Genomic DNA, 13913 nt, shown 5'->3' with positions numbered 1-13913 from the left:
GTGTTCAGTTTTAAAAAAGAGCTCTGAAACCTTCAGATAGTGGTTAACCTGTGCCAAGCTGCAGGTCTGTTCCTCGGTCAGATGCAGTTTATCAGTCAGGAGGAAACTAAACTGCGTATGTTAGAAACGGCGTCATAAGCCTGAAACAGGCTCATCAAAGCGCAGAATGGAAACAAGCCGTCTCCTTGACAAGCGTTTCCGTGCAGTCACTCAATGGGTGCATTACCTCCAAAACAGAGTCCAGAGTCAGTCATATATATATATATATATATATATATATATATATATATATATATATATATATATATATATATACATATATATATATATAGTTTAGAAGGTATTCTTGTTGGTCTCCACAAAGCCACGCCTCCTCCATCCTATTTGTCCAATGGCTTCAGCGCGCAGACCTCTGCGCAGCCCCTGTTGGATAAAACCTGCAAGTGTTGGCTGCAAACGCACCATACAACATAACACGACAGCAGTCCAGTCTTCCCTCCTTCAGTACAGCCTGGACGCACACCGCGTTTAACCTACAGGATCCACATAATTTGGATAGTACAAAAACATCTGCAGAGGAGCGTTTTTATTTGGAGCTCCATCGTGGAAAGGTAAGCTCTCCTCAAAACCTCTCGCTGGAATTTGTCGTGTGTATCTCTGTGATGAGAAGAAGTGGGGAATGAGAAAATAGTGAATCACAATACTGAAAAAACAGGATTACCTATAGTTGAATCTTAAAGTGTCCAACCCAAAAAAAACTACCGCGACAAGGATGTGGCTCTGAGAAATAGATCAGTTTATTATAAATTAGATGTAAAGATGTGAGCGCATAAGCGGCAACGTTTTGCGAAGAACAGAGATTATCCAGGTGTAACACAAACTGAAATGGATAATTTTTATTCATTTTTATGGATAGTTTGAGCTTCCCTGTATAAAAAAAAGACTAAAAATAATTAAATTGGTAAATGCCTGACTCAGTTTTAATGTAAAAGCTTAGTTATATCTCATTTATATTTTATCATATAGATGGTAAATCATAATTTATTACTGAAGAAATGTAACATTATGGTATGACTCTTTTTTATTTTTGAACCCATGTGTAAGACTCGTTAGATTTAAACGGTCTTTAGCAAAAGTGGAAGAGACAAGCAGCAATAGCAGTAATTAGCTACTAACACAGCTTACCGTATTAAACATATTTTGAGCAGCTTTATCTATTACATTTTATTGTTTGCATTTGTGTCCAAAATATCAAATCCGAAGCAAATCAACTAAAATGTGATAACCTAAATAATTCACTAAGACAGTAATATTACAAAACAAAAACCAAAAAACTCTGAACTACTACTTTAAAAGAAAAACATTAGTAATATAGTAAATTAAATTTATTCAGATGCTCTGCAGATAAATTTTCCTCTTAAAATATATTGACTAATTTTGTCCATTGTGTACAAATAAAAGTCTAATTAAATATTTATTTTTATTTTTTTAATTGTTAAACAATATTAAAACTATTTACATACCCCAATAAGTGTCATAAAAATAATTCACACTGAAACATCAGAAACAAAGGGAGACTTTTTGTATTTGACATTTGCTAACATCCAACAATGTGATTAGCCAGAAGCCAAAATGATTCAGAATCATGATGTTTTCTCACATTCAATAAATGATGTGACAGCCTGCTACTTATCTAAGCTGCTACCCAGCAGGACATGACATCAGTAACGTGACACACTACAGAAATAAACAGCTTTAAACACATCCACACAGTGAATATAACAGTGGCTTTTATTATTTTAATCCTTAACTCTGCTTCTTGTGCTTTTTAACATTAGACTTAATAGTGTATTGAAATTATAGAAGAAAAAGCAAACTTGACAAATTCACTCGTCGTGTCCTTCCCAAAGAATTGTTCAGCTTTGTTAAGCACAAAATACTTTGAGAAAGTTTTTTTTTAATCAAAGTGAATTGGTATTTTTAAAAAAAATTTATTTATTTATTTATTTATTTATTTTTGGTTATGTCTATTTATCGAGTTGCTTTGACATCTCATTTTACATTAATTTTTGAGTCTTCTTGCACCAGCAGCTGAGCAGATGGAGAGCAGATGGCCACCACATTCACAACAGATTTGACTTGTTTAGGTGAAGAGTTAAGAGCCTGACAGTTTGTCTAATTTCTTAACTTAATCCATATCTCCTCTTTTACATGCTGTTGACTCTTCGCAGTAATAAATCATAAAAGCAGCCTCTTGATCTTTAAAGGAAATCCTTTAACTGTTCACCTCCTAACTTGATTGGCTGTTTTGTTTAAAAATGTCATTAATGGATGATAACAAATACCTTTTTTTAATATTTACCCTGAATTGCTTATCCCAAAAATGTCCTTTAACTTTTTCCATCCAAAGCAAAACTTTACATTTTCACACACATGAAAATCACTCATTGATTTTAGAGTTCATGACCCAAGTTAAAACAGATTTATTAGTTTTGATAATTACATTGTGAATAATGAGACCAATCAATTCTAATTACAAAACCAGAATGAAGAGGAATTATTTTGTTGAACAGGGAAAACACTAACATATCTGCAATGGTAGGACATTTTTACTGTTTTACACAAATTGTCCACAGGCCTTGCAGGTTTCTGCTGTTTGTAATCTGGCCAATTAGTACACAACTAGACAGGTACATGTGTTTTGAAGACAAGCAGCTCATGAGAAGACACATGTGATGTGTGGAAACCAGCTGTGTATTGTGAGGCATCACATATGACAGCCAGTTTCATGTTCCCTGTCCTCCAGCAGCTTGTGATTGGTGGTGTACTCGGGAGGCACACTCATGCCAGACGAGGCAGGACGCACAGTAAAAGCACTTTAATTGGGACAGTAGAGGAGGACAGCATCACGTTCAGCTGGTGGAGCAAGGACCAAAAACTCAGGGATATGTCCAGTAACTCTGGAAGAGGTAAATAAGCAACACAAGCTGACCTGCTCCCCTCAGATGCCTGTCTTGTCTTCCTTCTGCTGCCATCTGATCAGCTTATTTGAATATATTTGGCATTTTCTGGCAATAATAAAACACTGCAACAAAAACATTCAACTGGACAGTCTTTGCCTTGTTGGCATCTTACTCTATATGACATGACGATAATCTGCTAAGACTTATCTATCTAATAAGACTTTTCTCCTCTGATTTTAAATATGGAAACAAAGAATTTGTTAACAGTGGGTCTTTACTTGTCAGTGTTTGGTAGACGTCATACAAACATTAAGACTATACAGTACATAATAATATATTACACAATAAGTTTCATAGAAGAAGAAATTGTAAAATATAGGCAAATATTAACACATCACTGCAAACTTATTCTTGTTTATATGTAGCTATGACAGTGCGTTATAAGCCATTTATTAAATCTTTGTAGCCTTTAAATGTATATATATATATATATATATATACTGAAGACAACTGCAAAATCAACACAAACACCCCCACACACAAAAGCCACACTGGAAAAAGGTGTCTCTCATTAGTCACAAAAAAGTGTTAAATCTGTGCATGAAATACGTTATTACATCATTTAACATTTAAATAATAACTTTTCAACTATTTGCATTATATATATATATATATATATATATATATATATATATATAAATTGTGGTTAGTCTTGTGTTGTTTTTTTTGTGCGTGTGTGCGCGCGCGCGCATCTCTGTGCACCACGCGAGTGATGGCGCGCGCGCATCCCCCCTGGGGTCACTCGGCTTTAATATCCTGCAGGTTGATGAAGCTTGGCGGGGAGATTTTTTCCACACTTCGCTGGTAGCGTTAATAGAGGCCGCCCTCCTTCGTCCGGCCGCCGTTTGAAGTGGAAATGAAAGCTGGGAAAAGGCTGAGAGAAAAGAGCATCTCAATGGGTTAAATTAGAAGCAGTGAGTTCTGTGTGGAGAGGAGCAGCGCGTGGACCGCCGTCTCTGCCGCTGTTTACCGGGAAAAACAGCTGTTTGATTTTGTTTGGTTATAGCAGCAGTGACTCAGATCTGTGGACGGATCGGTAAAAGAGAGCAATCATTATATATTTAATGTAAAATAAAATTTAAAAAGGACAAAGAGTTTTAATTTAAGATGTTTTTTGAGTGGAAATATTTTCAAAAGCATGAAAATGATCCGCTTCGGATCCATTTTTAAAATTCAGCTGGCATATTTAAACATCTGATCACATTGATCATCTATTTTTAAGAAGTCAAATTTCTATTTATTGTAAAAAATAAAAATTATAAAATCTTACTGTTTTAAACCTTTGAATTTATTTGAGTATTTAAAATGATTGTGTAGTATCCACAATAAATGTTTTCTTTAATTAAAGGTAAACTATCATCAGTCTCTCCCACTGAGGCTGCAGCCCTCAAAACACATTAGTGGCATATAAATGAGAAGTAGGAGAATAAGCCAGTAGGTATTATTCATAATGAGGTGATTATCCTGCAAGAATAATCAAATAATTATTGCTTTGAAGGAATGGGATTTGTTTTCCTTGACCTTAATTTTTCTAAATGAAATCTAAACAAATATTTGAATGAGGTTTTTCTCCTATGGCTTCTGCACTTAATTGCTGCATCTATTTAATGTTGTTGGGGTATTTTTATGAAGCTACATATAATCTTCCATCTGTTAAAAAATTATTGATAAATGCTGCATGTTTAAAGGAAAAAGAGAAATATTACACTTTTAGCTAAAAAAAAAAAAAAGGCTGAGGTTGAACTATGTGTCACTGCAACATTTAAATACTTTTCTCATCCACATCTTCAATTACTTCATTTAAACATTTCAAATAAATTTATATAGACAATAATTAGGCTTTTGTGAGTGTGCATATGTAATCTTCTTGCAAGAAATCTGGACATTGATTTTGGAAGGTTTTAATTTCAGATGAAAGAGCGGGCTTATTGTGTCTTTTCCCAAAAGTTATAAATGAGTAGCCCTGTATGTGTGTGTGTTCAGGTGTGTATATACAAGTTGAGTTGTCTCATGTTCCATGACATTTATAAGTGTTCATTCCCCCTCCCCCCCCAGGTCATGGGGGTCTTAACCAACTAGGTGGAATGTTTGTTAATGGCCGCCCGCTTCCGGAGGTGATCCGGCAACGCATCGTGGACATGGCCCACCAGGGCGTCCGGCCCTGTGACATCTCCCGGCAGCTTCGGGTCAGTCACGGCTGCGTCAGCAAGATCCTGGGACGGTGAGTGCACCGACTAGAGCCTTGCTCAACTTTCTGTTACTGTAAATCAGCCGCTTGTTGTTCTTTTACCTGTTTACTTATCAGGGACACTTTAATGAACCCTTCCTTTTCACACAACCTCTTTCAGCTACTATGAAACAGGCAGCATCAAGCCTGGTGTGATTGGTGGCTCCAAACCAAAAGTGGCCACCCCAAAGGTTGTAGAGAAGATCGCAGAGTACAAGAGGCACAATCCCACCATGTTTGCCTGGGAAATCAGAGACAGACTGCTGGCAGAGGGTGTGTGCGACAGCGACACAGTGCCCAGCGTGAGCTCCATTAACAGGTGAAAAAGAATTAATCATGAATGAAATCATGTATAAGTATGCCTCCATGACTCCCCATACATGAATACCTGACTTGATAATGATGATGCTTACACACTCCTCGAAACATTTAGAGGTGTCATTAAGTGTTAAAATATTGTTTCTCATTTAGAATAATTCGAACAAAAGTGCAGCAGCCATTTAATCTCCCTCTGGATGGAAAAGGTCTGAGTCCTGGACAAACATTAAGTAAGTTTCTACTTTTTACAATATTCTCAATAGACTTTATCATCTGTATCACCCAGCATCATCATAGGAGGCAGAAGGATTAAGGTTTAAAATCTGCTGATTGTTCTGCTGGATTAAACTCATGCACTTGCAGGAACAGAACCACTGAGGTATACTGTATTTTTTCTGCTTTCCATTTAAAATCTCTTCTTTTTTTATCTATTTCTCAGTCCCCAGCTCAGCCGTCACCCCTCCAGAATCTCCACAGTCAGACTCTTTGGGCTCCACCTACTCAATCAATGGCTTGTTAGGTATCCCCCAACCCAACACTGACGGCAAGAGGAGCCACGATGACAGTAAGGATTACATGATACACTACCCGGCCATAAAAAAAAAAAAAAAATAAGTTGTTTAAAAAAAAAAAAGTCAAACACTCATTTGGACAACCTTTAGCTTTGATTACGGCAGCACTGTTTTCAAGGACTTTCAGGTCTGGACTCTGTGGTGGTCAATCCATGTGTGAAAATGATGTCTCTCCCAATCCCTCACCTCATACAACCTCGAGTTTCCTTCACATTGTTTATGTGAAAAATGTTCTTACTTCACTTTTAAACATAGCCCTGAGTTCTAATGTTGTTTTTCTTTGATTTGATTTCACCAAAATTTAAGTGATTGCTGAACACCATGTTTCTTTCATTTCTTCCCCACTATCTTTCCACTTTTAATAATACATTGTACAGTTAGAAGTTTGTGCAATCTCCTTAGATGTTTTTTCTGCTTGATGCATGGCAATGACTTAACCCTTAACGAGATGTGTCTTTCCACAGGGTTGTTTAAGAAATGAGAAGCTATTCTTTGCATTAGTTGGGGTTAAATGACTTATTGCCAGCTAAAAAAAAATCGCCCATGTAGTAATTCTCCAATAGGAGGCTCGTTAAATCGTTAAGGCTTAGCTAAATCCAGGTGGAGACTTTTTTTTTTTTACCAAGCAGTGTATATGAATCACTGCAGTTTTGAAGCTGAATCATTAACTGTTTCTTAGAAGAGAGTGTTTTCCTTCAGTTCTGAAGGTGAACACTGGCCTTCTTGCTAAATATGTTGTATGGATATTTTGACATCTGCAGCCATTCACACTTAAGTATAACAATTTCATCAAGGTTATTTAAAGAACCCATTTTATTATCTCTGGGTGTTTCATTTGGATTAATGTGACATGTTGCTTTTCATGCATGTAAAAAGTCTGCCTGGCTGCAAACTCTTATGTCCACACAACAAGTGACTATCAGTGAAGGAACACAATGCTTTGCTTATTCTACAGTAGTATTTATGTACATCACCATGCAACACTTTTTCTGTAACACCTGCTGAGTGGCTACTGTTCAGCTTAATGAACAGAAAAAGATATTGCTATTTTAACTTTACGAAAAGAAAATTTATTTGTCATATGTTGATTTTTCAACTAAAAGTCCCCTCTGTGTGTCATCACATGACTCAGTGATGGATTTTCAGAAATGTGTAGTTATGTACAGTAAGTCATGCATTTAATGCCAAACCAACTGTTTGGAGTTATTTTTTTCATAAATCTAACCTGGCATTTTTTAACAAGGGGTTTTACACTGTATATCTCACCAAAGAACAGAGTTTAAATAAAATAAAATTTAAAAAATTTAAAAAAACACAGCAACAGGATTTAACCAGAGTGTGAAAAAAGTGATATCCAAGGTAAAAGATTATGAGAAGACAAGTTTCCAACAGGACTCAAAATTGTTTCTCTCACACAACACAATTCACAACACATGTATTAGAGCCATCCAGTACTCACAGGTTGATTCATTAAGCTGATGACCATGGTTGAACAAAAAGTTGGTATATATAAGTTAGATATTTATTATGTAAAGGCATGTAGCCGCTGTAAAAGCATACATTGGTGAAATATTTTCCTAATGAAAGTAATGATGGTACTGTACATCTCATACTAAGATTATCTTCCTCTCAACAAATATGAGATAAGGTATGTCATATTTGTCACAAACTCACAATAAAGACTTTTTCACTATCAGGACAAGTGTTCAGGATGAGAAATTGAATCGAAATTAAGGTTCGATGCAATCCATCAGTTTCCTTTGCAAGGCTGTTTTATTTATGAATTGGTTTGCATGAACATAGTTATAAATTACAACTGATTACAACTGAATCACAATGAGTTGGTTTTATTTGTAAAGTGCCTTGAGAGGACTTTGTTGTGAATTGGTTATATATAAATAAATCAGCTGATCAATCAGAACAAACTGTACCTTTTAGGCGAGGGGGAAGAGCTTAAAAAGACAGTTACTAAAACATATAGTTCATACATAAAATGTCCAGAGATTAAGCATTTAAACATGAAATTAAAGTTTATTAAAGTAAAATTATCAACATTGTCACTCTAGCGTAATGCAGGCTCTTTAATCATGTTTTAGTCTTTCACTGTTTCTGATAACTTCTGTTGTTCAATGGAGTGTCTTTTAAAGAGATTTTTTGTTTGTTGTGTTTTTTGTTATATTTGTAAAAACAAAAACAAAACAAAACAAACAAACAAAAAAAAAAACATGAGTAACATTAGCATAATCCAAATTTGGGATCAGGCTTTGATAGGCTAAAGTTAAGTCTTTAAGTCAGAGGAGTCAAGACAATCTGTTGATGGGAATCACAGAAATTTAAATTTTAGTATGACCTAATTTAATTCTGGAAACTGATGTTATTTCTGACTGTATGACCACAAGAGAGACTAAAGAGAAGTGGGTCTGAGACAGAGCCCTGACGGACACCACAAGTCAGGGTGATTTAGGGCTCATTTCTACTGCGAGACCCTGCATTAACAAAAGTATTTGCGTTTTCTTAATTTTTTTCTTTCCCTTTTCAATGTGTCACCCAGGTGATCAGGAGAGCTGTCGACACAGTGTGGACTCTCAGGGCAGTGGAGGCGTCCCAAGGAAACAGATGAGATTAGACCACTTCTCTGCAGCTACGCAACATCTGGATTGTGGGTTTGATCGTCATCACTATCCACCAGACTCATTTAGCTCTGCCTCCAGCAGCAAGACAGAACAGGTAGAAATGAAAGTTTTATTATTGAGTGTTATACGTTTCTATGTTTTCCAGTTTACTGTCCATTTCAGGAGTTTTTCTTGATTATTTATTAACAGTGTACCAAAATTCATCCTTAAGTGTTTGTACATTATGCATATTTACTTTGGATCTCACCTAAGTGGATCTGGACCAATAGTTAATTCTGTTTATCATCCCCAGACTTTGTACCCATTGGCTCTCATCAATGGTAGCCTAGAAGAGGCCAAGACCAGCCTCTCAACACCCAGCTCTGTCATTGGACGGAATCTGTCAGCGCACCAGAGCTACACTGTTGTGACGGGTGAGACGATGTTCTTTAATCCAGATCAACCACAGAAATAAAAGTTGAAGCTTCTGCATCTTTTAAACCTTTTAAACTCTGTCCTAGAGAGCCGCAGTCCTGCAGGTTATAGATGTTTTCTGCTCTAACACATTTTATTCAAATTAAGTGGTTCCAACAGCTTATCAAGTTCTGCTCAGTTACTCATTCATCTGAATCAGGTGTGTTAAAACCTGCAGGACTGCAGCTCTCTAGGACCAAACTTGCCTACCTTTGTTTTAGACTGAACAGTTTTACCTTTCACCTCCACCGCTCAGTTCTCCTTTATTGTTGTCATTTAACTTTTTCCTTTTGTTTGTAGTTCCACTCATGTTCACATTTTTTTTTGTTTGTTTTTCATTTTCTTACCCTCCTGCTGCACACTTGCCCTCACCCCCTCAGAGCCCCTACAGACCCTGCCGCTCTGTCTAAAACAGGAAATGTCCCCAGAAGTGACCAGTACAAGCCCCTCCCCTAACATGGCGGCATCCAACCTGGCATTTGTGGAGCTGCAGGCACTGCAGAAACCCGTTTCTGTCAGTAGCAGCTGCAACAGCAGCAGCTCTAATCATTTCCCCAACGCCTTCAACTCATTCTCCCATCATGCACCAGTGTATGGACAGTTCAGCGGTCAGTCTATCATCTCAGGTAATGCAGCCATCCATCTCATTCATGTTCATAACATAATAACATGACCACCTCTGACTATAACTGGTCTCTCTTCAGCAGCTTTTACCACTAAGACAGTAACTGAGCTGTTATCATAATGTGAAAGGTGTGTGTTTGTGTGTGATTTCAGGGCGTGACATGGTGAGTTCCACCCTGCCGGGCTACCCACCCCACATCCCTTCCCCTGCCCAGACAGGATACTCCTCCTCCGCCATCACAGGAATGGTAGCAGGTAAGATGTATGACCAGAAACGAAGGATACAACATAAAAACTAGTGAGCAATGAATGAGTCAGACAGGTACGGAGAACAAGATGGGAGGAGGGGCGATGAAAGCAGGAGGAGAAGAAAAAGAGAGGCTTGGATGGCTTGTAGATTAACAGGGAGACAGGCTGAGTTAATCAGTTGCTTTGCCAGTGTGGAGAAGTGTGTGTGTGCGGGTGTGCGTGCGGGTGCACATAAGCCCAGGGGGTACAGGGAACAGGCTGGGGGTTCCGCCCTGCTGCCCACACCCCCCAACCAGACACCTCTGACCACATATCGCCATGGGAACCAGGGAGCCCAGGAGGGAGATGCAGGGTGGGCGGGAAGGGATGTAAAGTCTGGATACGAACGAGAAGCAGGTCTTTGTAATGTGTGTGTGTGTGTGTGTGTGTGTGTGTGTGTGTGTGTGTGTGTGTGTGTGTGTGTGTGTGTGTGTGTGTGTGTGTGTGTGTGTGTGTATGTGTGGGTGGGTGGGTAACATGAAAACAGTGTGCGCCTGTGTGTTAAGATGCCCGTATGTGACCAGAGAAAGAGAGAGTGTGTGTGTGTGTGATGTGCTTTTTTTATTTGAAGTCTGCCCTCCGAAGCGCGAAATGAGAGGGTCTGATTTATTATTTTTCTGGTGGGCTCGCTGTGAGGAAGCGTTGATACACAATTACTGAGTGAAGAGTGTGTGTGTGTGTGTGTGTGTGTGGGGTGGTGAGACAGAAGGAGGAGGTGGAGGGCTCAGGGATTCATTCCAGCCAACATAATTACCAATTAGATATTGGAATGTTAAAAAAGAGAGAGAAGAAAGAAAGAGGAGTGTTAGAGAGGCTAAAGCAGGAAGTGCAGGACGAAGAAAGGAAGAGGAGGAGGACATCTAAGAGGGCAGAGGCTGAAACGATATAAGAGGCCAAGTGTTGAAGAAAGAGGGCGTAGAGTCTGGCTGTGTGCACGCACCACTGGGCTGAGGGATTTTACCCTCAACCATCCACCTGCCACGTATATTAATGGTTTACATGCTGCACTAACTGCTGGTGAATTATGAGCTAAGGCTGAGCAGATGCTGGCACACAGACAAATAGCCTGACTCTGAAGAGCATGTCTCAGCCTCTCTTTTAATATCTTCATGAGTTTAATTTATGATGTTTGTCCTAAGTTATTGTTTTGTTTTGGGGTTATTTGCAGCAGGTGCAGACTACTCGGGTCAGTCCTACAGCCATTCGCCCTACACCTCCTACAGCGAAGCCTGGAGGTTCACCAACTCAAGCATACTGGGTGAGCACAAGTACACACTGACATCAGTGACAGTGTTTATATACAGCATTTTTCTTTCTTTTTTTTACTGCTGGCAAGCTTATGCACCCCATCTCTTTTAGTATGTATTAGAAAGTTGAATAGGACATTGAAACAAAAGTAAAAAGTCACTTTATTGTCTGTTTGCTTGGAAAACTGCTTTACACAACCAATTAAACAATCATTAAAAAGTGACTTTACATCTACCAAAAAAAAAGAAAAAAAAAGAAATTTTTCTGTGAATTTAGAAAGACTCACCTCTGCTGACCTTGTGATTCACAAACATTTAATCATGACTGGAATATAAATGACTGCCAGGAAATGGAGCATAAACTGCCACAATCACATGACATATAGTGCACTTTTTATTTCTTGTAACATTACTTTAGGCACTATGCTTCACATGACATTCATTTATGTACAGAATTTTGTTTAACCTCAATTTTATCATTAAACTCTTATTAATGTGCTTCACGACTTTAGTAGTTGCAGACAAAACAAAACAAAGGTGAGGCAAATGACAGTTGCAAAATTGAAAAAGGCTAAAGTGAACAAAGAACATTTGCCAAATTTGCAATCAACTTTTAAGTTAGAATATATATATATATATCTGTGTGTCTGTGTGTGTCCTGTAGTCTGACAATAAATGTAACTTATGTCATCACCGCATGGTTACAGGCTAACTAAACTGACATCCAAAGTGAGTGAATGCTGCTTTGTGAACAGGGAGTTATATTTAAGTGCAGGGGAAAGTCAGCTGAGGTACTCCCAAAGGCAATATCTTTATAGCTGAAATTGTTTGGTGACTTAAGAGTGATGAGCAGAAGTTCAGACTCTAACCACAGTCTTAAGCTGCTCCAAATCTTTGTATGTGATGGATGCAACTATTAGCACCTTCCATTTGTGACAGTCTTTATCCTCCTTGCACAGGCTCACCCTACTATTACAGCTCAGCCTCCCGTACAGGTCCCCCATCTGCAGCCGCCTATGATCACCTCTAGTCCCTGCTGTAGCGACCTGCTCACTGCGAGAGGACCTTCACTCGACCCAACAAGACCAGAAAACTTAACATCAGCTGAGACATGTGATCACATACTGAGGCAGTGAAGTCAAAACTCAATGTGAACTTGAGACTCTTTTTACATAATCTCATGGTCCACCGCACTTACTTCTATGTTATTTATTTGTCATTACTAATAGCATTTTGCAGGGTGGCTCAATAACGTTTACATGCTCCTCTAGAGTCGATTTTCACAGACTCAGCCTGATGTCTCACATGGTGCATACTTTCTGTTTAAATATCTTTACAGCTGTTTGGGCCAAAGACTGTTTTTGGTTGTTGTTTTTTTCTGGCACATCTGCAACTTGACTCCACTGACTGAGTGAATAGGGATATGCAACTTCTTTATACTAAACTATGCCTGTTTTGTTTACATTCTTTTCTTTTAAAGAAAAGCTGATTCCAACCATGAATAGTTCATTTATAATCTTGATCTGCATCTGCTTGCAAGTTGAATTTGTGATTTATTTTTTATGTAAATTCAGATTTCCTCTAGTGAACATATTGAATCACAGTTACAGCAAAAACTGACCACATATAAAATTTTGCCCCAAAAAGACAATTAAACTTTAAGTCCAGGAAAATGTACATACTGTATATGATGATTTACTTATGAGGAGGTGATGCAGTTTTACTCAGAGAATGACTGATGAGCTGAGGGGTAAAACGGGGGCAAGTGATTAAACAAGGCTTGAAATACATTTTCTTTTGCTTAAGATAAATTTAGTTTGTTGTCATGCTGAAGTTCTGATGTTTGGTAATAAAAAAGAAAGTAAAAATCAGTGACTATTTTTTCTTATACTGTTATTAATATTATTGCAAATGTAAATATGGAATTTTTAAAGAATTATTTTAATTAAAGCATGACAAAATGAATGCTGCTGTTTTGTTGTTTTCCATTGTACTTAAATAGGTGATGTTATTATTATTATTATTATTATTATTATTATTATTATTATTGACAGGGTCGTAGTTTTCTGCACAGCCTGACATGCTGTCCATTGTTGTGCAGCTCTCAACATATTAAAAGGACGAGATCAATGATCCTGAAAGCGCGCGCATCTGCTTAATTCCGTTTTTATTTTCTGCATCATGTAGTTTTATTTGCAATCATTTCGGTCCTTTTTTTCCTTCGTCTTCTTTTATTGTAGCCTAATTATTGCTGTGCGTTAACGAGGCCACGGTTCGGCGGTACCGCGAGCCACCTGGTGCCCACCACGCGGGACACCGCGGTGGGCTTGCGTTCAAACAAACCCAGAAAGGCGTGTGGGTTAGATTAAGTCTCAATTTTCTTAATTTACAAATATGTTTGTTTGCATAGAAGAAGACATTTAGCTGTGGTATTGTATTATATGGATTAATATTATTTTAATGTTTTTTTTAACATCTAACATATTATGTCGTTAATTCTTTTTATTTTTTCTTTTCTGGAATGAAAC

General features: G+C 37.8%; 1 protein-coding gene across 6 annotated transcripts; it reads left to right on the top strand.

The window, feature by feature from the left end:
• Nucleotides 1-486: 486 nt before the first annotated feature.
• pax8 (paired box 8) lies at nucleotides 487-13255 on the top strand. Of its 6 annotated transcripts, none has more exons than XM_041970528.1 (12): nucleotides 487-611; nucleotides 2810-2969; nucleotides 5079-5244; nucleotides 5372-5569; nucleotides 5722-5798; nucleotides 6008-6133; nucleotides 8692-8867; nucleotides 9066-9186; nucleotides 9607-9852; nucleotides 10004-10105; nucleotides 11307-11396; nucleotides 12345-13255. In XM_041970528.1, the coding sequence occupies exons 2-12, from the start codon at nucleotides 2948-2950 to the stop codon at nucleotides 12413-12415; spliced, it is 1395 nt and encodes a 464-aa protein (XP_041826462.1). In that variant the 5' UTR covers nucleotides 487-611; nucleotides 2810-2947; the 3' UTR covers nucleotides 12416-13255. The 6 variants fall into 6 exon arrangements, with proteins under 6 accessions (XP_041826462.1, XP_041826461.1, XP_041826459.1 ...); XM_041970527.1 differs by having other exon boundaries at nucleotides 2807-2969; XM_041970525.1 differs by lacking the exon at nucleotides 2810-2969.
• The last annotated feature ends 658 nt before the right edge of the window (nucleotides 13256-13913 follow it).

This window comes from Melanotaenia boesemani, chromosome 19 (assembly GCF_017639745.1).
Source record: "Melanotaenia boesemani isolate fMelBoe1 chromosome 19, fMelBoe1.pri, whole genome shotgun sequence".
NCBI lineage: Eukaryota > Metazoa > Chordata > Actinopteri > Atheriniformes > Melanotaeniidae > Melanotaenia > Melanotaenia boesemani.
This window is presented reverse-complemented; position numbering and strand designations above follow the sequence as displayed.